This window comes from Urocitellus parryii, chromosome 10 (assembly GCF_045843805.1).
Source record: "Urocitellus parryii isolate mUroPar1 chromosome 10, mUroPar1.hap1, whole genome shotgun sequence".
Classification (NCBI taxonomy): Eukaryota; Metazoa; Chordata; class Mammalia; order Rodentia; family Sciuridae; genus Urocitellus; species Urocitellus parryii.
The window spans coordinates 79,482,412-79,503,994 of NC_135540.1; the positions used below are offsets into that span (position 1 = coordinate 79,482,412).

The 21,583-nt window shown below is 44.4% G+C and overlaps 1 protein-coding gene across 1 annotated transcript in view; it reads left to right on the plus strand.

The window, feature by feature from the left end:
* Positions 1-21,583, plus strand: part of Scd5 (stearoyl-CoA desaturase 5) — a 139,459-nt gene that overhangs the window by 66,744 nt on the left and 51,132 nt on the right. Inside the window, exon 2 of the mRNA XM_026409017.1 lies at positions 14,191-14,321. Coding sequence (XP_026264802.1) covers positions 14,191-14,321 — 131 coding nt within the window. The remainder of the gene's footprint in view (positions 1-14,190; positions 14,322-21,583) is intronic.

Here is a 21,583-nt window from a genome sequence, read left to right on the forward strand (position 1 = left end):
TATTCAGATAATTCAGATAATGAGAGCAAAAATTATTTTTTTTCTACTTCCTCAATATTGACCAGTTTGGGTCCTGTTTTTAATTTTTGTCTTCCTTTAGAGGGACCAACACTTTTGATCTTCCAGTTTCTCATTTAGAAGCAGAGACATTAATGAGCATGCACATATTTATAGCAATATACAATGTATGCACACCTCTCTCCCACACAAAACTGTGCTCAAATGGAAATCACAACTGAATAATTAATGTAAGCAGTAAGCAGGATGTTCAATCTGCCCATAGTGCAGTGAATTATCCATTTTGATCAATTTTCCCTAAGTCTAACCTAAGTTCTAGCTTCAATACTCGTGTAAGATGGGAGCAACATGGACGGATAACGGGAATTATCCTGAATTAGAAATTGCAAGTATGTTTGCTGTTCTCAAGTGCACCTTAGAGAAGCTGAGGGGGCGCTGAGGGGACGCTGAGGGCCAGGGTAAGGAAAAAGACCTGGGACCTCCTTTGCCCCTGGAACTTCTGCCTCCTGGTTAACCCGGCCTTAGCCTTGCAATGGCTGCCTAGTAATGTTTGTAGAGAGAGAGAATAAACGCCTTACATGCATTTTCATTTGGGTCTCACGGTGATGCTTGGGTATAGTTTTTTTTGGTTTTTTTTTTTTTTTAAAGAGAGAGAGAAAGAGAGAGAGAATTTTCTTTTAATATTTATTTTTAGTTCTCGGCGGACACAACATCTTTGGTGCTGAGGATCGAACCCGGGCCGCACGCATGCCAGGCGAGCGCGCTACCGCTTGAGCCACATCCCCAGCCCCTTGGGTATAGTTTTTGTTTGTTTGTTTTACAGGTAAGAGAACTGAGACTCTGAATGAATAAGTTGTTGTCTCCCCTTAAGCCCTGCTAGGAAATATAAGGGTGGCTATTGATTCCAAACTACCTGCGAGCCCCCTCACATGTCTGCGACAGAGGCTGGCTGACATTCTCCCTGTGTTGTGCCAGGGAGCTGATTCCTGTACTTAATAAACGCTTCTCACCCCTCCGCCCAGAGACCAGTTTTGTGTTATTTGAAGAGGCTTTGAAGAAGGAAGTAAGATAGCACAGAAGGGACCAGCAAGCCAGCAAGGGGCGGAGGACAGGGGAGAGATCCCAGTCTAAACTAGTATATGCTGTCAAACAGTTATCTGTCACCCAGCATGGAGGCACACATCTGTAATCCCAGCAGCTGGGGAGGCCAAGGCAAGAGGATTACAAGTTTGAGGCTGGTCTAAGCAATTTTTCGAGGTCCTAAGCAACTCAGCAAGGCTCCGTCTTAAAGTAAAAAAATAAAAAAGGGCTGGTGGTAAAGTGTCTCTGGGTTCAATCCCAGTTTCCCCCACCCCCTGCTCCTCAAAAAAGTTATCTGTGAAGGGCATCACATATATGGGCTCTCTCACTGAGCTATACTGCCTACCCCCTGATTTATTTTTTTGTTTTGGGTAAAATGTCAAGTAATTGGCAGCTCAATCTCATACAGGCCAAGTATTTCTTTATTGGAAATTCTTGGGACTTGAAGTCTTTTAGATTTGGAATTCTTTTCAGATCTTGTAATATTTGCATATACATCATGAGATATCTGGGGAAGGGACCCAAGTCTCAATTTGAAATTTATTCATTTATCATATACACCTGCACACATGGTCTGAAAGTCATTTTGTACCACATTTTAAATATGCAGTATTTGAAGTGTGACCCATCACATGAAGGCAGGTGTGGAATTTTCCACTTGTAGTGTCATGTTGTCACTCAAAGATTTCAGGTTTGGGAGGATTCAGAGTTTGGATTTTCCCGTTAGGGATGGTTAACCTGCGTGTGTGTGGCCACTTCACTAGTTGCCATGCATTTTCAGGAGCAGACTGGAGGCAGAACAGTATTGGTCTGACAATTTCTTAAAACCAAAATAAAACCATTCTTATCATCTTTTCCCCTAATCATTTAATTTGGTCAACTAGTCTTCCATGCTATTGGTCAAGGCTGACACCAACATCCTGTGACAACTGTTTTTTGGGGGGTTAGGGGTTGGGGTTGGGGATTGAACCCAGGGGCTATCAACCACTGAGCTATATCCCCAGCCATTATATATATATATATATATATATATATATATATATATATATATATATATATATATATTTACAGATAGGGTATCAGTGAATTGTTTAGGGCCTTGCTGTTGAGGCTGGCTTTGAACTTCAGATCCTCCTCAGCTCCTGCCTCAGCTGGGATTACAGGTGTGTACCACCATGCACCCAGCACACAACTTAACTTTTAACACAAATTCTGTTTAAGAAATTCATTTTCATATCAAGGGATCTTTTTTCTTTAATGAGAACTTGTATTCCCACACCAGGACATGAAGCTATGAATCAGAGTTAGGAAATCCTATCTTGTCAGTATTAAAATTCCAGACATGTGCATATATTTTAAGGCTCCTCAACTAATTCCACTACAAGCAGCTCAGTACCAGACTGTAGAATGGTATTCAAGACACCCTTGTTATTTCTATTAACAAGAAAATTGTGACCCACAGTGGATAAGAAACTTGCCAGTTGTCTTCTAATTCCAATCTAGACTCTGGGTACTGGAAATAACCCAAACAAAAGCCAGAGGAGGCCCAAGGGATACAGCCTATCCCAGCCATCCTCCTGGGGCACAGGGCATTGTGAGAAGGGAGGGAGTATGTGTGTCTGTGGGCCCATGGAGCACACCCAGCCTGTCTCCAGGTTCAGCCCACTGTGTAACTCTAGCTCCTCTTCCCCAAGGCTTTCCTAGCATTCTAAATTTATTTATTTATTTATTTATTTATTTATTTATTTATTTATTTATTTATTTTTGCTGGGGGAACATGTACCAGGGATTGAACTCAGGGCACTGGACCACTGAGCCATATCCCCAGCCCTATTTTGTATTTTATTTAGAGACAGGGTCTCACTAAGTTGCTTAGGGCCTCGATTTCACTGAGGCTGGCTTTGAACTCGTGATCCCCCTTTCTCAGCCTCCTGAGCCCCTGGGATTACAGGCATGTGCCACTGCACCTGGCTCTGTCATTCTAAATCTAATCCTATGGAATTCTTTAGAGGCACCCTATTGTCCTTAATATCAAATACATCACTTCGGCATCACATGAGTCCCTTCCTGGTCTGACCCCTGCCTATCTCCCGCTTTATTTTACATCGCTTTCCCTCTCAAGAGCCAGACCAGGCCACTCCCAACTGCTGGAGCATTAGCCTTTGCTCCTCCGTGCCTGGCCTATGTGGTTCCCTCTACCCTCCCAGGAGCTCCTCCTGCAGAGGCTGGAGGACACTTGTGCCTCTCCTTTGTTGTCTTTGTTGTCCCCATTACCCAGGCAATGATTGGTTCGGTGCTCTCTAGAGATTGCCCATGAATAAGGAGGCCACACCTGTCTTTTCTGGACTTGGCTAAGAGCAGTTCGACTGGGAGCAGGGATGAGAGGAGAAGGACAGAAACCTGCCTGAGTGGGGTTAAGAGAGAGTGGAAGAGTGGAGCTGTCATCAGTGATGAGAGGCAGTCCAATCCATCCGAAGGTGTTGCTGCAAAGGGGAGCAGGGAAGTGGACTGGGATATGGGTGGGGAAGTGGCATCAGGGAGGTCTCAAGATTTTACTTTTTAACATGAGAGAAATAATAGTATGGTTGTCGGCCATGGGGATGTGCTAGTGTGTAGGGTGGGCAACGTGTGAGTAAGGGCCGGTCTTAAAGGCAGTGTGGGCAGCCATCTGGAGTGACAGAGATCTTGGGGTACCCAGGCTCAGATGCTGGAGGTGGGCAGAGGTGGTGGGGCCTGAGGGAGTTCTGATATGCTCAGTGAAGTTGGAAACACAGCTATCAAAGGGGGGAAGAGGGTGTTGGGGCGGGATGACAGGAGCAGGCGTGAGAGAGATGTGAAGGGAGGGAGACCACACGTGGACCAGGAACATGCACTGTGGTTGCTGGGAAATATGGAAGCCCAGCTGAGGTTGGTGTCCTGACTTTAAAGCAAGGCCAGTCAGCATGGTTGGGTATTTTTCTCTAGCTGAGTTAGTTGCATAGGTAACCTGCTGAGAATACAGGGGAAGACAGATGTAATCCCTGCCTCCTGGAGATTGTTTTAGAAGGGAAGATGGGCTGAGACCAATAGCTCCTTCTTTAATTTAACTGCAATGGGTAAACACAGCAGACAAGAGAGATGTTCTGTTGTCCCCGTGTTTACCCACTGGTAAGATGTTAGATGTAACTGGGGGCCTGTCTGAAGTGAGTCATGTGTATACTGAATGAGGTCCTGTAAAGAACCCCAACTCTTGCCTCCTTTTTCATTTGAAGTGCGCAGTCTGGTGGAATAGCAGAGTGGTCACAAGATGTGCTATAGAGTTGTCTTTCTTAGTGAGCTGCTATGATTTTCGTGCTCATTGTCATATTCGTTTTTAAGGCAATTAGGAAAAGTAGCATCTTCCCAAGACATCAGAACTGTCTAAGTGGACCTACCCAAAGATGAAAGCAGCACCAGAGGAAAACAGGTAGCATGTTTGAAACGTTTGCAACACACTCTCCCTCATCTGTCCCATTCCTTTACCTCTGAATCTTCCTGGAAGATGCGGGCAGTTGCTTAATGGTTCCCGTGGTGGGCGGAGAGAATGCACACACCTGCCATGCAGTGTGGCACCATGAGCAGTGGCTTAGTGGAAAGAGATGGAGGGCAAAGAAGGACTGCTGGTTATTTTAAGTATAATAGAATTTAAAGGTTTTAAGGATAAAAAGAAACCCTTTGCTCTTGAATCCACAGGCTCCAAGACCCTGTGACATGTTCTGACTTTGAGAGAATTGTTCCAATAGCACTAGGAGGAAATGACCTCATTCTTGAACCTTGACATAAGGTCTGATTGAGGTTCTTTGCCTCACCATCCAACAAGGGGACTAGCCATGGAATTCCTCGCCTGACACTGGGAGCCTTTTCAGGTTTTTTCTTTCTGATTTGGTTGGTCAACTGGTCTTTCTGGGACCTGGGTCAGCAGCATGAAGTTGGTCAGGAGTGGGCGTGCCTGCCTGTAATAACTCTGTGGTAGAGCCCCGTTGCCTTCAATCTTTAGTAACACACACACACACACACACACACACACACACACACACACACACAGAGGCAGATTGGTAGGTACTGTCTCAAGCCAGCTGAATAAGACTCGCTGGGTATGTTAGTCTGCTTTCTGTTGCTGTGACAAAATGCTTGAGAAAATCAACTTAGAGGAGAAAAGATTTATTTTAGCTCACAGTTTCAGAGGTTTTGGTTCGTGTTCACTTGGCTCCATTGATCCTGGGCCTGAGGTGAGGCAGAGAACATCATGAGGAGGGTGCAGACCAGAGCAAGGCTGCTCACCACACAGCAGCCAGGAAGGAGAAAGAGAGAAGGAGGAGAAGCGAGGAGGGGGCAGGAACAAAATATGCCTCCAGCCCCAGTGACCTACTTCCTCCAATAAGGCTCTGCCTCCCAAAGCTTACACCACCTTCTAATAGTACCACAGGCCGGTGACCAAGCCTTCAGAGCAGAACTGTGGGGGAATATTTCAGATTCAAACCACAACACTGGGTGTGAGACCAGCATCTGGATTTTACCAAGATGCTTATTAAAGTTTGAGTATTGTGACCTAAAACACTATTGATCTTTCATTTTAGTCCTGTGTTTTCAACTTTTTTATTAAATTATAGGAAATAAATCGCTCCTGCCACTCCCATGAAGCCAGAGAGGTGTGCAGAAGCAAGGGCGGGTGCTGTCATGTTAGGAGAATGAACCAGGGCCGGTTCCAAGGAGAGCTTTCCTGAGAAACGAGAACAGGATTCCCTCCCTGGAACTATTGTCATGTTGAGCTGGATAATGTGCTGTTGCAGGGAGCTTCTGCACTGTGGAGGGTGCTTGCAGCATCCCTGGCCATTACCCGCTTGACGCCAGTAGCACCCTTCAAGTTTTGGTTGTGGCAGCCAATGATGTCTCAAGACATTGCTAAATGTAGGCGCAGGTGGAGTGACAGGGAGGCAAAATCTGCCCCCCACCCTGAGAACCACAAGCTGAGAGTGACAAAGAGCCTGGGTGTCTTCAGAGGGGGTTACCTTGGAACAGGATATTTGCCAGAGACAATGGAGTATGTTCGTAGTTGAGGCAATAATATGTATCAGTGCTTATCAATTGCCAGGTATAGTTCAAATTGCACACATTACCTCTTTTTAATCTTTGCAACACCCTTTTCCCCCACTTTATAGCTAAATCAAGCTTTAGAGAAATTGTTACACAGAGAAGTTACTTAACAGGGATTCGGTTCTAAGTCCATGTGAAGCATCATGCCATCTGGCTGAGCAGATAGACACATCTCTACTAGTATTCTCTCTCTCTCTCTCCTATACTCATCTTTGGGTCTGGATGCCTTTCCCTGTCTCTTCAGAATCCAGTGAGAACTGGAGAGGAGAAACAGTCTTTTATTGGCAGAAGTGCAGAATTGACTTTCCAGACACTTGAGCTGGCTGGAAAAGCAGACATCAAAGCACCAGGTCTTCTTCCTTGCTCCTCAGGTGTGGCCCTGTCGCCTGGAGCCTGCCCCCTTGGCTTGCTTCCCCCGCCTCTACCCACTTGCTTGGTGGAAGACAGATTCCTGGTGCACACGGCCTGGGCCCTGTGCCTGGAATCAAAGGCTCTTCTGTGGAGGCCTGGGGAGGGGGAGAGAGCACAGGACCTGGATGCCATTCACATGAAAGAGTCACTTAGCATTTTCCCTGGGCTGGTATCCAGTGGTGGGTTACAGAGTGCAGCAGAGAACTCTCTGGATCTCTGATTTCCATGTTTGCAAATCAAGTGGGTGGACCACCGGGGGTCTGAGAGTGTATATTACAGAGCAGGGACTCCGCAACACTGGGTGTGCATCAGAATCACCCACGGCCAGCCCTGTCTCTGATCCCCACAGGCCCTGTTTAAGATCCTAGGTGACTACAATGTGCGATCCTCTACACTAGCCTGAGAGGGCTGGGGCTGGATTGATATGATGTTTGAGTCCCTGCTCTTTCACCTGGAGATCACAAGGTGCTCATAATGTCTCTGGTCCTCAGTTTACTCATAAAACAAGAAAATTAAGAGCCTTGGTTAACTGAAAGTCTGCAGCAGGCCTTCAGCAAGTCTCGACTTTCTCTGCAGCCTCCTGTCTGATGTTCTCTTGCCTGTGCTGTGCCTTGTACATTGGTGGACATTTGGGGTTGTCTCCACCTTTGACTATGTGAATGATGCTGCTGTGAATGTGGATGTCCCAGCATCTGTTGAGTCCCTGCTTTCAGTTCTTTTGGATATAAACCTAGAAGTGGAGTTGCTGGATCAAATGGTAGTTCTGTGTTTAGCTTTTTGAGGAACATCAAACACTCCTGCATCTGCTGCATCATTTCACGTCCCACCTGCAGTGTGCCAGGGTTCCAATTTCTCCACATCCATGCCAACACTGGTTATTTTCTGTTTTTCTTTTTAATTTTTTTTAAAATAATAGGCATCTATGTTAGCTAGCTTTTCATCACTGTGACCAAGACACTCAACAAGAACAACTCAGTGGAGGAAAAGTTTATTTGGGGCTCAGAGGTTTCAGTTCATGGTCATCCAGCTCCATCCCTCTAGGCCCAAGGTGAGGCAGAGCATCATGGTGAAGGGAGTGGCAGAGGAAAGCTGTTCAGGACATGGCAGCCAAGAAGCAGAGAGAAGGAAGGAGCCAGGGGACTAGATGTATGATCCCCAAAGTGTGTCCCCAGTGACCCACCTCCTCCAGTCCTGTCCCACCTGCATACTGTTACCACCCAATTAGCCTTTTCAAATTTTTAATCCTAATCCTCTGAGTAGGTTACAATTCTTACAATCTAATCATTTCACCCCTGAACATTCCCACGTCAACACAGGAGCTTTTGAGGGCCATCTCATATCCAAACTGTAACACCATGCTAGTTGGCAGGGGAAGTGGTGGTCAGATGCAAGCTTTTTTGGGGTGGGGCGAGTACTGGGGATTGAGGGGTACTCGACCACTATTTTGTATTTTATTTAGAGACAGGGTCTCACTGAGTTGCTTAGCACATTGCCATTGCTGAGTCTAGGTTTGAACTTGCAATCCTCCTGCCTCAACCTCCCAAGCCTCTAGGATTACAGGTGTAAAAATAGATCCCTGTTTCTAGTCTCAGAGTTTTGTAGCTGCTGGTTCCTCTGCCTGAATCTTGCTTCCTCCCATCTTGCTTGGGTAACTCCTCATCCTGAGGGTGTGGGAACTGCCTCTGCAAAGCCTTCTCTGGTCCTCAAACTAACTTATCCCCCTTTTAATCTCCTGCCTATTATTCTGTTCATTTTCAAGTTTTATAACTTTATTTGTCAATCAGCAGTTAGTTCTCATCCACATTGACTGTGTGTAGATTTTTGAATGGGGCTCTTGCCATAATTTCTATTACATAGCAGTTAATTCACTTTTCAAACTGCCATTAACTCCAGGAGGGAAAGGACACACTTGGTATAGCCCTTAGGCAAACCTGGCTGTGAGCCAAGGGACTGGTACATATTAGGAGCTCAGTCAACTGTGCCATGAAATCCTGGGTTGCCTGGTGCTCATGTTTATGTCCAACTGAAGCTGAACCAGGTGCAGAATCATGGTGAAGGTGTTGTTGGTGGGAGAGAAAACATGTGAGCTGGTAAAGGCAGAAGGTAAAACAAGGGCTTTGACCTTCAGCTTGTGTTCTGAGCTGACTGAAAGGAAATGATACATTCATGCTCCTGCTAGAATGCAGGCCGCCTCCAGGGGTCAGCAATCAACAGGTTTGTTCAGAGCAGGCCTCTTCCTGAGATTGTGTCCTGCCTCTATCACTTTCAGTATAGTTTCCTTCATCTGCATAATAGAGATCATGATGTTACCTACTCTTTCGACCTGAGGTGAGATACTATATATAACTTCTGGCAAGGCCAGGCACATCAAAAGCTCTCAATCGATGGTAGCTATAATTTATTAATTCTCACTCTCACGCCAGAGAGACGTGGATTTTAAGTGAGGATTAGAGAACACTGATAATTGCTTCCTTCTGTCTAATACCTGGCTCTTATCTCTCCTTCTATACAGGTCCAGAATTTAGAGAGCTCTAATTTTTGGTTTCTATTACCTCTCTAGGAATATTTTCTGCTATATGGTATGGCGGCAGGGGTGGGGGTGGGGTCACTAACCATAATTTTACCAATATCTCACCAAACAGGAGAATCTGGATAGATGGGAGACTCTGGCTTCCACTGTGGAAGCCTGAGGAGCGGTGGGTTCTCCTTCTTCTTGACGTTGGATCCTGGAGCTTGGATTTATGACCCAACTGTGGGTATTGGGGTGTTTCTGCCTCAGAATCTTGGATCTTTTTAGGCCTAGGATCAAACAGATCTTCTTGGCAATGGTGGGAGATTTCAGGGTCCATGCATGAGTGTCAGGGGTGTTGATGATCATGGTGGCATCCTAGGCAGTCTGTCAGGTTTTGTCTGTTTTGTTTTATCTATTTAATTTCACATTGAAAAATAATATGCATAATAAAACGACTAGTAATTCAGTAATAATTTGCTTTTTTAAATAATAGTTTTATTGGGCTGGGGTTGTAATTCAGTGGTAGAGCACTTGTGTCTTGCATGTGTGAAGGCACTGGGTTTGATCCTCAGCACCACATAAAAATAAATAAAGATATTATGTCCATTTACAACTAGAATTTATTTATCAAACCCTCTATCTGTCACTCCCATCTCTTCTTACTTCCCCCCCACTAGCACCATGCAATACCAGTCTGCTTTCTGTCTATAGATGACAAACTCTTCTCCAACTAGAATTTAAAGATGCACTTTCCTTACCTGAAGGCAAGGTTCCTGCTTAAGTCTTATATTAATTCTTGTTGCAAAACAGATTACCTCCACATTTAGCAGTTTGCTCTAAGTTTTGTTTTAAAAACAAAAACACATCTCCTTTATCATAGCTTTTTTGGGGGCAGGAATTCAGGCCTGGCTTAACAGAGGCCTTTGCCTCAGGGTGTTGCAAGAGACTGCAGTGTGTTGGCCGGGGCTGCAGTTTCATTTGAAGGCTCAATGTGGGAGGGATCTGCTTCTAAGCTCACTCACTTTGTTGTAGGCAGGATCTGGTTCCTTGTGACTATGAGACTGAGGGTCTCATGGTATAGTTTAGATATGATGTGTCCCCCAAAAGCTCATGTGTGAGACAATGCAAGAAGGTTCAGAGGTGAAATGATTAGATGATGAGAGTTATAACCCAATCCCCTGATAGGGATTATCTGGTGGTAATGGTAGGCAGGCAGGGTGGTGGGTGTGATTTTGGAGTATATATTTTGTCATGTCCTGAGCTGATTTTTTCTACCACACATTTCTGCCACGATATTCTGCCTCCCCTTGGGCCCATAGCAACAGAGTCAGCCTTCTATGAAAGGAGACCTCTGAAACCATGAGCCCCAAATAAACTTTTCTTCCTCTGAAATAGTTCTTGTCAGGTCTTTGGGTAACAGCAGCAAAAAAGCTGACTGAAACACCTCATTTCCTTGCTGGTGATTGGTTGGAGGAACCCTCAATTTCTTGCTGTGTGGGCCTTGCTTCATCACAAACAGCTTGAGAGAATCTGCTAGCAAGTGTTTTGTAACCTAATCATGGAACTGGCATTCGCTCAGTGTTGCTATATTCCTTTGGTAAGAAGCAGGTTACTTACGGGGAGGAGATAGCACAAGGCCAGGAGGTGGAAAATGGCAGGGCCGTGTTGGAGGCTGCAGGCAAAGGCCTGTCCTGCAGACCTCCCTGGAGTTCTCCAGCTACTCGACATCTTTTTAATGCATTTCTTTTTTCTTTTTTTTTTTGAGCTAACCACAGTCTGTAACTCGTTTGCATCCAGGACATTATACTTGTTTGTTGGTGTTTGGTCATCTTGTGATTCTGGTTTTTATTGACCTTTCTGTGAGAGGCATAGCTAGATGGTAAAGGTTTCAGTGTTGCTCATGACACCTTTTTGTTTTCAAAGTTATCAATTCTGTGTCGATTTTATCACCTGAGAGCCAGCTAGCCAGCCCCTACCAGAAATTTTGTTTGAATATTAATCGGCATAAAGACCACAGAAGAGAAGAACAGAGACTTGGCCCCATCAAAACAGGAACACTGAGTCCTGTTAAAGGGACAGTTTATAAATCCTCAGATCAGCTTGGGGTTTTTGTTGTTTATCCTCATTTGAATCATGATCAGAGGGTTGCTTTCCTCCCAAGAGGGTTTGTAGGATTTAAGCCTCAGAAATCCAAACTAGTTTAAATAAGAAAAAAGGATTTGTGGACTATCGTAGCTCAGAAATATACTAGGGAGGCCCATAGGATCAAAGAGGAACTGCAGAGCTCCTGAGCCTTCAATCAGTAGCTCAAGGCCAATAGTTCTCCCTCTGGCTCTCATGGATACCTCTGTCATCTTTGTGCCTTCCCTTCTTGGCCTCATTCTTTATTATTGCAAACAGCACATCTTATCTTGGTGATATGTGACCTTGGTTAACCCTGGATTGGGCTTTGAACCAGAAGAAAGAGAAAGGTTGGGTCAAATGTTTATTCTCATTATCAGGAAGATGGGGTACTGTTCCAGGTCAGGCCTGGATTTCATGAAGGACCATGGAAAACCAACTTCCACTACTGCCCAGTTCAGTCTTCAGTTTGAGCTCTTTGTTAGTGTCTTGGGCATGGACACACCATTCATGTACATAACTCCTAAATTTTTGGAGTTTCCCCAAAGGACAAGACAAAGCCACAGTCTGTGGTAGTGGTCTGACTGGGAAATGTAGGTTGGAGTGATTCATTTGGGGGCCGTGCTTTTCATGGAGTCTTCAAATTAATTTGATTGCATCTAAGGTCCAGTGTCAGCCCATTGGCAAAGTAGAGTCACATTGAATTTTTCCATTCTAGGTTTTACTTGTCTCCTAACTACTTGACAGCTGAAAAAAGTTATTAGTAGAGAAAGAAGTCATTGGATGACAAGGAAAATAACTATCCATTTCATGGACTCCTGACTAAGGTTGAATTATAATAAAAAAGATCAGAGCTTTTTATTTGCTGCACTTTCTGTGATTTGTGGGCAGATTGTTGTTTGTTTTTTGCTTTTTAACCTTTCAAGTAAGGGATGATTTGTGAATGATTTGTTTCCGAAAACAACGTATATTCAGGGACTCATTCATCTCAGGGCTAAGACTAAATCTTGTTTTCAGAACCATATAAATATAGACTGAGAACAAGATCCGTCAAACACTTAACTTTTGGAAGATGTAATATTGGGCTCCTTTTAAATATGTATATTTATATATTTGTGTATATTCATCTGAGTAGCCATAGAATTCTTCCAGAGAAGTGCTATGGTGGGCTCTCTACATATGCATTTTGGCCTGGGACTATTTACAGCTGCTCTCACAGTTCAAGGCTTTTTTTTGGCAAATCACAGCTCACGGCTAACAGCCTGACACTTTCTCTTTGGCAGTTCTTTATGGAGGGCCCTGTCTATGTTAAGTGCTTGAAGGAATTTTATAGAGCCCACATTCCTATGGTCTGGGTTAGGACTCTCCCTCCAATAAGGAAGCAGCTCACTTTTACATTAGATTGAGATTCAATATCCAAGATGACAGTAGGGGGTGGGGAAGAGAAGATAAAACTTACTTGATGTCTCCTGGAGGCAAAGACTAGTATAGTGGTCAGGAACTCTCATTTTACAAACCCCATAGAGTTGTAAGATAATCAAGGAAAATATTTAGCATCATATGGGCACATTGCTTTGCCACTACTATAGTAGTTACAATTATCTCAATAGTCATCATTTTTGGGTCCCTGTGCTTCTATTTTCTACCATGGACTTATTCCACTCCAGGCCTCCGGGCAAAGAGCAAATCACGACTATCACCACCTCCACCACCATCGCCACTACCACCTTTATCTCCACCACCTACACCTACACCTCCATCACCACCATCACTACATCCTCTACCATCACCGCTATCACATTGACCACCACCACCTCCATCACCACTACATTTATCACCACTGCCATCTCCACCACCACCTCCACCACCATCACCACCATAACTTCTACCTTTATCACCAACACGTCCGCTACCATCGCCACTACCACTCCTACCTCCAACAATACCACTACCTCCACCTCCATCACCATTATGACCATCACCACCTTCCCCATTATGACCATCACCACCACCATCTTCACCACCACCTCCACCACCATTGCCACTACCATCTCTAACTCCACCACCATTGCCACCACCAACCACTTCCACCTCCATCACCATCACCACCATCACCAACAGTAGCAGTGGTGGTATGGGGGTCTCTGGACAGAGGCATGGGAACAAGACTGACTTGAGTTGAGATGTAGAACTTGCCAATCAACTTCTTAGAGATGCTGCTCCTCAACTATAAGATGAGTACAACAACACTTGTGATGAGTGTGAGAGATGGACATATGTTTAAGTGTGTGACACCCAGAAAGCCCCACTGTGGAAAAATGTCCCCAGTTGGCCATCTTCCTATCTCAGGCCCTCATGATGGTATAAGTGAGGATCTCTAGAAGACAAGTCTTGCTGTCCCTCTGGTCAGCCTTATCCCTATTCTCACTGGCCTTGAGTCAGACTTCATTGCTGTTAAGTCTGGCCCAATTTCCTTCAAACCAATGCCTGTGGTCCCATGATAATAGGCACAGCCACTCAGAATTATGCTGTTCACATAACACGCACCCTGGCATGGGAGCCAATGAGGAGGCAGAACAGAGATCAATCTCATTGCAGAAGTGAGAGGCAGGCCTAGGTCACATATGCCTGCTCATATATTTGTGACTTTGCATCAAGGTCAGCAAGAAACAATAGCAAATTAAAGATCTGTTTGATATAGAGGGGGCAATGACACTTAAAACCTCCTGAAGTCAGGTTGAAATTTCTCTCTGCTTCTGTCTGGTACTGGAAAGCTACCAATCAATAAAAAGACTTCTCAAGTTACTAATTCTTCACGTTGCAGATTCTTCCTCTGATGTCATTCCACATGGGTTGCTATTCAGGAAGGGAAGACACATGGGGATATTGAAGGGCTCAGTGACAATTATTGACATTCTCTCTTCTATGTCTTACAGCCTATTTCTGCTTCCTCCTCACTGCTCTGGGTGTGACAGCGGGTGCCCATCGCTTGTGGAGCCACAGGTCCTACAAGGCCAAGCTGCCCCTGAGGATATTTTTGGCTGCTGCCAACTCCATGGCTTTTCAGGTGGGAAAGGAGGGTTTCTGCCCTGGGGACCCAGTGCAGAAGGCAGTGTGGGAGGAGGAGAGGGGTGGGCTGACACTCTCCACCCTGGTCCTAGTCAGTGCTCAGGCCCCCGAGCACGCTCAGTCTGTCCCCATTTTTTTCTAGCATTTCTGCTAGAAGCATGTCCTGAAGCCCTCAACACTTGTCCAGCTTAACCAGGGGCCAAGTTCTGTGCTGAGCATGAGCTATGTGTATCACATTGGATCCTCACAAGAGCCTCATGAGCCAGATGAGGAAATAGAAGTTTAATGAAGTTAGAAAACTTGCCCAAGTTATAGGGCTAAAATCCAAGGTGGGCAAATGCAGGTCAATCTGACTCCATAGTCATTGTTCTTACAAATCAGTGTCCTGAGTTTACCCTACAAGGCCTTGGTGGAAAGGCTTTTTGGCCCGCAGTTGGAAGACTCAGGGATTCTGCTCTGAGGGTTGCTGGTTGTGAATCAGTCCTCATCTCCACTTTATTCATTTTCCAAAAATAAAGAGTATGATTTCATTTGCAGGGTTGTTATGTAATCATTGAAAATTCCAGGGACCTATCACAGTGTAAGAGGTCACCAGTGTACCAGGATTGGGCCCTATCCTTTAGGACAATTCCAGTCCTAGACCATTTCCCACCACCTTGGGCACTTTCTGAGCTGTTTGGATTTTGATTTGATCACAGATTTTCCCCCCACTGCCCCTAATTCTTCACCTAATAATTCAGGCAGCACAAGTGGGAACAACTTGTTTCAAAGTTTCTGCCCTTATATGTGTGCAGATCAATCCAGGCTCCATTTATTTCCACCAATAGGAAGGAATGGTGATTCCTGAAGCTGCCTTTGGTTCCAGGGGAAGCAGACATCTCACAGCTGGCATGTCCACCCGCTTCCCTAGAAGAGAGCCTGACCCTGAGCGTTTCTCTTGTGGCTATGAATTCATGTCCCTGGCTTTAGGATTCCCTCTACAGTTTCAGCTTTCACAGAGCAAACAGGACTTAACACGTAGATCAGTTTGGGAAACACAGTTGGTGATATGGATATGTAGTGGTTAAAGAATTCAGGCACAGTCAGAAATTAGTCCAGGGTCCTAGGAAAGACCCTACTACACACAAAGGAGAGCTTGGCTACTTCTTGGTTCCATGTTCTTAGTTCCCTGTTGGCAAAAGGAACTATGCTGCACTTTATTTTGAGTTTAACCATGTCTTATTTCAATGTTGTATTCTGTTTATCATCACTTAGAAACTCATTGACTTAGTTCTGTGATGCCATTCAGGGCTGAACTCAATATTTTCATTTATTTTGTTCAAGCAGTTTATTATTTTTAACCTCCAGTTGCACATTCAAGTAGTTATAAAACATCCCTATTCTTGGATTTTTTTTCCAAGATAAATAACTCGTGACTGAGAGCCTAAAACTCTGATTCTTATTTTCCAATGAAATTATTTGTTTGTAACTCAATATTTGAAAACCAAATTGTCCCTAACAAAACATCACATAACAGAATATCAGGTTGTGATTTTAACTTACTTGGGGAAGAAAATACATGGTACAGGGAAGTACCAAGATCCTTGGCTCTACTGTTTGCTAGATGTGCTGTTTGGTCTGCTTTTATGCAAATCCCAGGTTCTTTGTCAGCAAAAGGAGCATAATAATAATTGATAGGAGGATGAAATTAATGGGGGAGAAAAGCATTAAGCTTCTAATAGCATTCTATTAGTATTATTCTTCCTCTTGTGTTTTATGAGAATCCACATACCATCTCATTTCTATATTCTGGTAGCTACCATATAGAAAACGCTCACTAATTGTTAAATAAATTAAAAAAATGAATAGCTTTGAAAAACATTTTTAGAAATCATCATATTCGACTATGCACACTTCCTTCAACACCCACATTTGTGTTGAATTTTTTTATTCATTCAACAAATATTTATTAAGCACTTAGAATAGGCACTGGGTCTAACAATGAACAGCACTCAAAATCCTTGCCCTCAAGGGGGCTTTTTCATCTGGTGGGATATTAGAATTCCCAGAATATCTCAGTGGAAATTTCAATGCTTTGTGGGTCTGGTGTTACATGACAATGTCACTAAGCAAAGGATGTCTTTAAGGTAAGCATAGGGCTGGCTTCTATAACTATGTATATTGGTATCAGTGGGAAAGAACAGTCAGTCTAGATCACTAAATCTCCAGAGGAGAACAACCTGGAAGAGTGAAAAAATATGTGGTGATCTGCCCATGTAGGGTATTGACCCCCAACCCCAACTTAATGCAGCTATTGACTTAGTTTCCCTTTGATGTTCCCCTGGATTTTTAAAGTGTCTCAAAGGTTCCCCCCACTTTCCCTCCATCAGAATGTCCATATCTTTAGCCAAAATGGACAAGGCATGCCATAGTTATCTCTGAGGCTAGATGCTGCAAACAAGATCCTGATCATTAAGAACAATCTTAAAATTGGGACTTAAACATTTGAAGGTCTCTTTTCTGTTTCTTCTGTAGAGAAGATATGCACGAGTCAGGAAAAGTGGGGGCACTTGTAGTTTGAAAAGATGATGATGGAACAGGATTTCTGACAGGAACTGTAAAAACCCTCTAGCCCCTTTACTCCCTCGCATTCTACAACGACCCCCAGAGTTCTGGCCTGTCCTCCTCCCTTTTTAATAGGATGCAAGTCAACCTAAAGATGGCTTGCAGCTTCCTTATAATTTTGTCCTTGTCACTTGTGGACCCAGGTGAGGGATTCCTGCTGTTCCGTTGCCTCCAGTTTTCAGGAACAGTCATCAGGACTGCTTTGTGCTCTTGTGTTTGCACACTCACATCTGCCGGCTGCACTGTCTTGTGAACCCAGTCCAATTAACAGCACCTGCTAGATGCTTCATCCTCCTCAACGATGGCCCATTTCCTCATCGGGTCATGAGACATAAGATTTAAAGATGGAAGTGACCTTAGGGAATTCAGTCTAAATCCTCTTATCTTTACAAACAGGTGAACATGTAACTCAGAGAACATTAGTGACTTGTCAGTGGTGGATAGACTCAGACAGAAACTCAGGTCTCCTGAGCTTTCAGCTGGGGGTCTTTTGGCTCACACATGGAAGTTCCTATGTACTGTCCTACAGTGTGATTTGCACACAGCATATGGTTGGGTCAGGTTTTTTTTAATCCACTCTGAATAGCCTCTGTCTTTTTGGAGGGTGGATATGATCCTAGGCCCTGATGCAGGCTAAGCACATGCTCATTTGTGGAGCTACATCCCCAGCCCAAGTCTCTATCTTCTAACTTAGACCATCACATTTAAAGTGACTATTGATACAGTTGGATTAATATCTACTATGTTCCTGTCTTCTATTTATTACCCTTGTTCTCATTTCCTATTTCTGTCTTCTGTTCTTTTCTGTCCTTTGTGATTTTTACTGATTTTTGCATGATTCTATTTTCTCTCTTCTCTTAGCATATCAATGACACTTTAAAAAATTAGTGGTTTCCTAGAATTTGCAATATATTTTTACAATTAATACCAGTACACTTTCAAGTCATACTATACCATAGAGCACTTAACCTAGCATGCTTGAGACACTGGGTTCAGTTACCAGCATCTCAAAAAAAAAATACTATACCACTTTGCAGTGTTGCAAATACCCAATTCATTTATCCCTCCTGATCCTTATACCATTGTTGCCTTTCATTTTTATTTATTCTAGGCTAAAATCACCAGATGCATTGTTACTAGTATTATTTTTGAGCAAACTGTTATGTTTTAGACCAGTTAAGAATTAAAAATATGTTTTTATTTTATCTTCATTTGTCCCCTGATGCTCTTTCTTTATGTTGGCCTGATTTTTCTGACCTAAGTCATTTTCCTTCTGTTACCTTCATTGTCTTTGGTTTTCCTAGAAACTTCTTCTTGGGCTTTCAATTCTTTCCACTGCAATCTCTGGTAATGACCCCTAATGATGTGGTAATAAGGTGGAGGAAAGGGAAACATTCTATAGGGATCTGGAACATCCCGTACAAGCCCATGAGCCCTAGCTATGGCACTGCTGGCAGGTAGTAGAACCTTTAGGAGTTGAGACTTAGTGGAAGAAGTTAGGCCATTGGGGATGTGCCCTTAAAAGAGATATTAGGACCCTGGCCCCTCATCTCATTTCTTCTTCCTGGTTGCCACGAGGTGAACAGGCCTCCTCTGCCACATGCTCCCGCCATGTTGTAATGTGCTGCCATGGTCCCAATGCCAATGTCCATGGATGGGAGCCTCTGAAACAGAGTCAAAATAAACATCTTCCACTTATTACATTGATTCTCTCAAGTATTTTGTCACGGTCACAGAATGATGATTAACACAGGAAGCATTCTATGATTAGGTCTCAGTCTTTTAGTGTTCCTGAGTTGGGTATTTTCCTTCCCCTAAGTAGTTAGGCTTTGGTAAGACTCCAGTTGGTTAGGCTCTGGTGAAGTAGTTTCTCTGAGTACAGGCCTTGTTAGGGAGAATGAAGAGTTCTGGCCATAATTCAGAATGGTTGATTTTCTCCTCCTCCTGCAGGAAACCCAGGGACATTTTTCAGAAATCAGAGTGAGAACAATTCATGGTAGGGTTGGGGTCCCCTAGGACTGGGCACCCTCAGGGGTTTTAGCTCTTAGGTTGACCACAATGAGCCTCCAGCAATCTATCAGTTATGGTTTCAAGTGCTCCAACCTGCACTGGCTCTAGTTCTGGGCTTTGCTCCTGGATGTCTGCTCCCCTGATCCTCTGTGCTGCCTCTATCTAGTTTAGGGGGCAGCCATATGTCTTATGAACTTGATCTCCAATAGATGTAAGAAGAGTCGTCGGCTTTCGGTTTGCCCAGCTTTTATCTCACTGTGAATGTGGAGGCAATGGCTTGCAGCTTGTTCTGTTAGGGTTACAGTGCGATTTGTGAATGGAACAAACTTTCCACATAAATATGTTAAGTGAATCATGAAACCATAGGTCATAGACTTTGGCAAGAATATACAAGAACAACAACAGAATAGAGTAAGATGATTATTGAATGCTAGCCACATACCAGAACTTCATCAGGTACTTTATATAGTCATCTGAGAACATGCTACAAATTAGGTTTTCCTCATTTGACAGGTGAGAAAACAGAAAGAAAAGATGCTATGTGACCTGTCTAAGGGTATATGGGTTTAAGTGACAGAGAGGGCTTCCAATGCAGGTGGCATACTCCAGAGGCCACCTGCTTCCTGCCCTGCCCTAATGCTTCTCAGAGCATCTGAATATATATTTATCCAGGCACTGGAGAACAAGACAGACAAGGTCCCTGTCCTCGGGATGTGCGTGTCACAGAGGGAGAAAGAGCAAATGAACACAAGCAAAGGAATAAACAAATATGCCCAGAGCAAGAAGAAGGCTATCAAGAGCTCAAATGCAGCTCTATGATATACAACACCAGGGAGGTGGTGCTCTAAGAAATTAGAGAATGTATTTTCAGTCACCTTTTTCATCACTGTGACCAAAAGACCTGACAAGAACAATTTTAGAAGAGGAAAACTTTATTTGGAGGCTCATGGTTGCAGAGGTCTCAGTCTATAGGCTCCATTGCTCTGGGTCCTGGGGGAGGCAGAACATCATGGCAGAAGAGAGCGGTGGAGGAAAGCTGCTCAGGAGATGGCACAAGGAAGCAGAGAGAGCGCGAGCTCCACTCTCCAGGGACAAAATATATACCCCTAAGGCACACCCGCACTGACCCACCTCCTCTAGCCACACCTTACCTGCCTCAGTTACCACCCAGTTAATCCCCATCAGGGGATCCATGCACTGATTAGGTTAAGACTGTGATAGCTTCATCATTTCACCTCTGAGCCTCCTTCCATTGTCTCACACATGAACTTTTGGGGATACCTCATGTCTTAAACCATAACAAACGTGATCAAAGAAGACCTTGCTGAGGTCTTAGAGCTGAGACCAAAAGGACAGAACAGTAGGGTAAGAGCATTCCAGATAGAGGGAGAAGCGAGAGGAAGTCTGGGACAGGTATAATGTGTTCAAGGAGCAGAAAGATGGGCGGTGTGACTGGTCCATGTTTGGGAGAAGATAATCATAGAAGAGGCCAGAGAGGGGGACAGGGGCTTTCTAGTCCAGCATGGAGTTTGGATATTGGACTAAATGCCATCGTAAGGCACTGCAGGGTATCAGGCAGGGGAATAGCATGGCCTCGTTCATTTCGTAGGTACAGGTAAGCCTCAGCCCACAGTCGTGAAACCTTGGAGTTTTCCTGCAAGATTCAGGATCATAGACCATCCCCAAAGGCTGGGTCTCTGTGGGTCATGCAAATCAAAGAGGGAGACTTAACCTCCTTGCTTTCAAGGAGGCCAGTGCCCTCCAGTATGTCCTGGGTGTTAGCAGCAGCACGTAGTGGCAGTTGGGCAGAAGAGAACAAAACACTGGAGCACTATTGCAGGTTCAAGAATCCTTGACCCCAAGTGGTTCTCTGTGCACGATTTAGCTGTCCCTTCACAGATTCTGTTTCAGTGTTTGCCACCTGCCCTAACTATAAGCCCAAGCCTCATGTATGCAGCTTTTCATCCACATACCAGAAATGGTCTGTTTTCCTCCTTTCAAGATGGGTGGACGTGGCGAGTCATAGTGTGTCCTTCTCCTGTGTAAACAGGCAGCCCCAGAAATGGTCCTGATCCAGATGCCCTGAGAAGCCTTCCTGGTTTGGTTTTGGAAGGCATTTGCCCCTCATGCCTCACTTTGTCTTTTTCCACAGCGTTTTGCCCTCTGGGGTTTATTTGGAAGTCAAGTGGAAAGAGCAAATGCTTGTCTCTGAGCAGCTTCTCTCATCCTTCACTTGTGATGAGGGGCCCTTATCGGTTCATCACAGCGGTGTTGCTGTATACCTGCTGCTTCGTGACTCCATCAGTCAGGGCAGGAGCCTCTGACAGATGAAATGGTGCGAGCAGGAGGTGGGAGAGAGACCAAGGAAACTCTCCTGAGCCTGATATGGGAGGCACGGCATTTATTTTTTCTGTCCTTACCTGCAAGGATTGACTACACTTCCCACCAATAAAAAGTGTACCTTTTCAGGTAGAGAACAAAATCGCTCCTCCCCCAAGATACCTCCCTTCCATCTTTGCTAGGAATCTAGGTCAGGGAAAATAGGTGAGATGAGAGAAATCACCTAAGGAAATGCACCTCAAGGGAAAGAAAGCGTGACAGCCTCACAGAGCCAGAGCACAGAAGGCAGTTCCAGATTCGCACGCA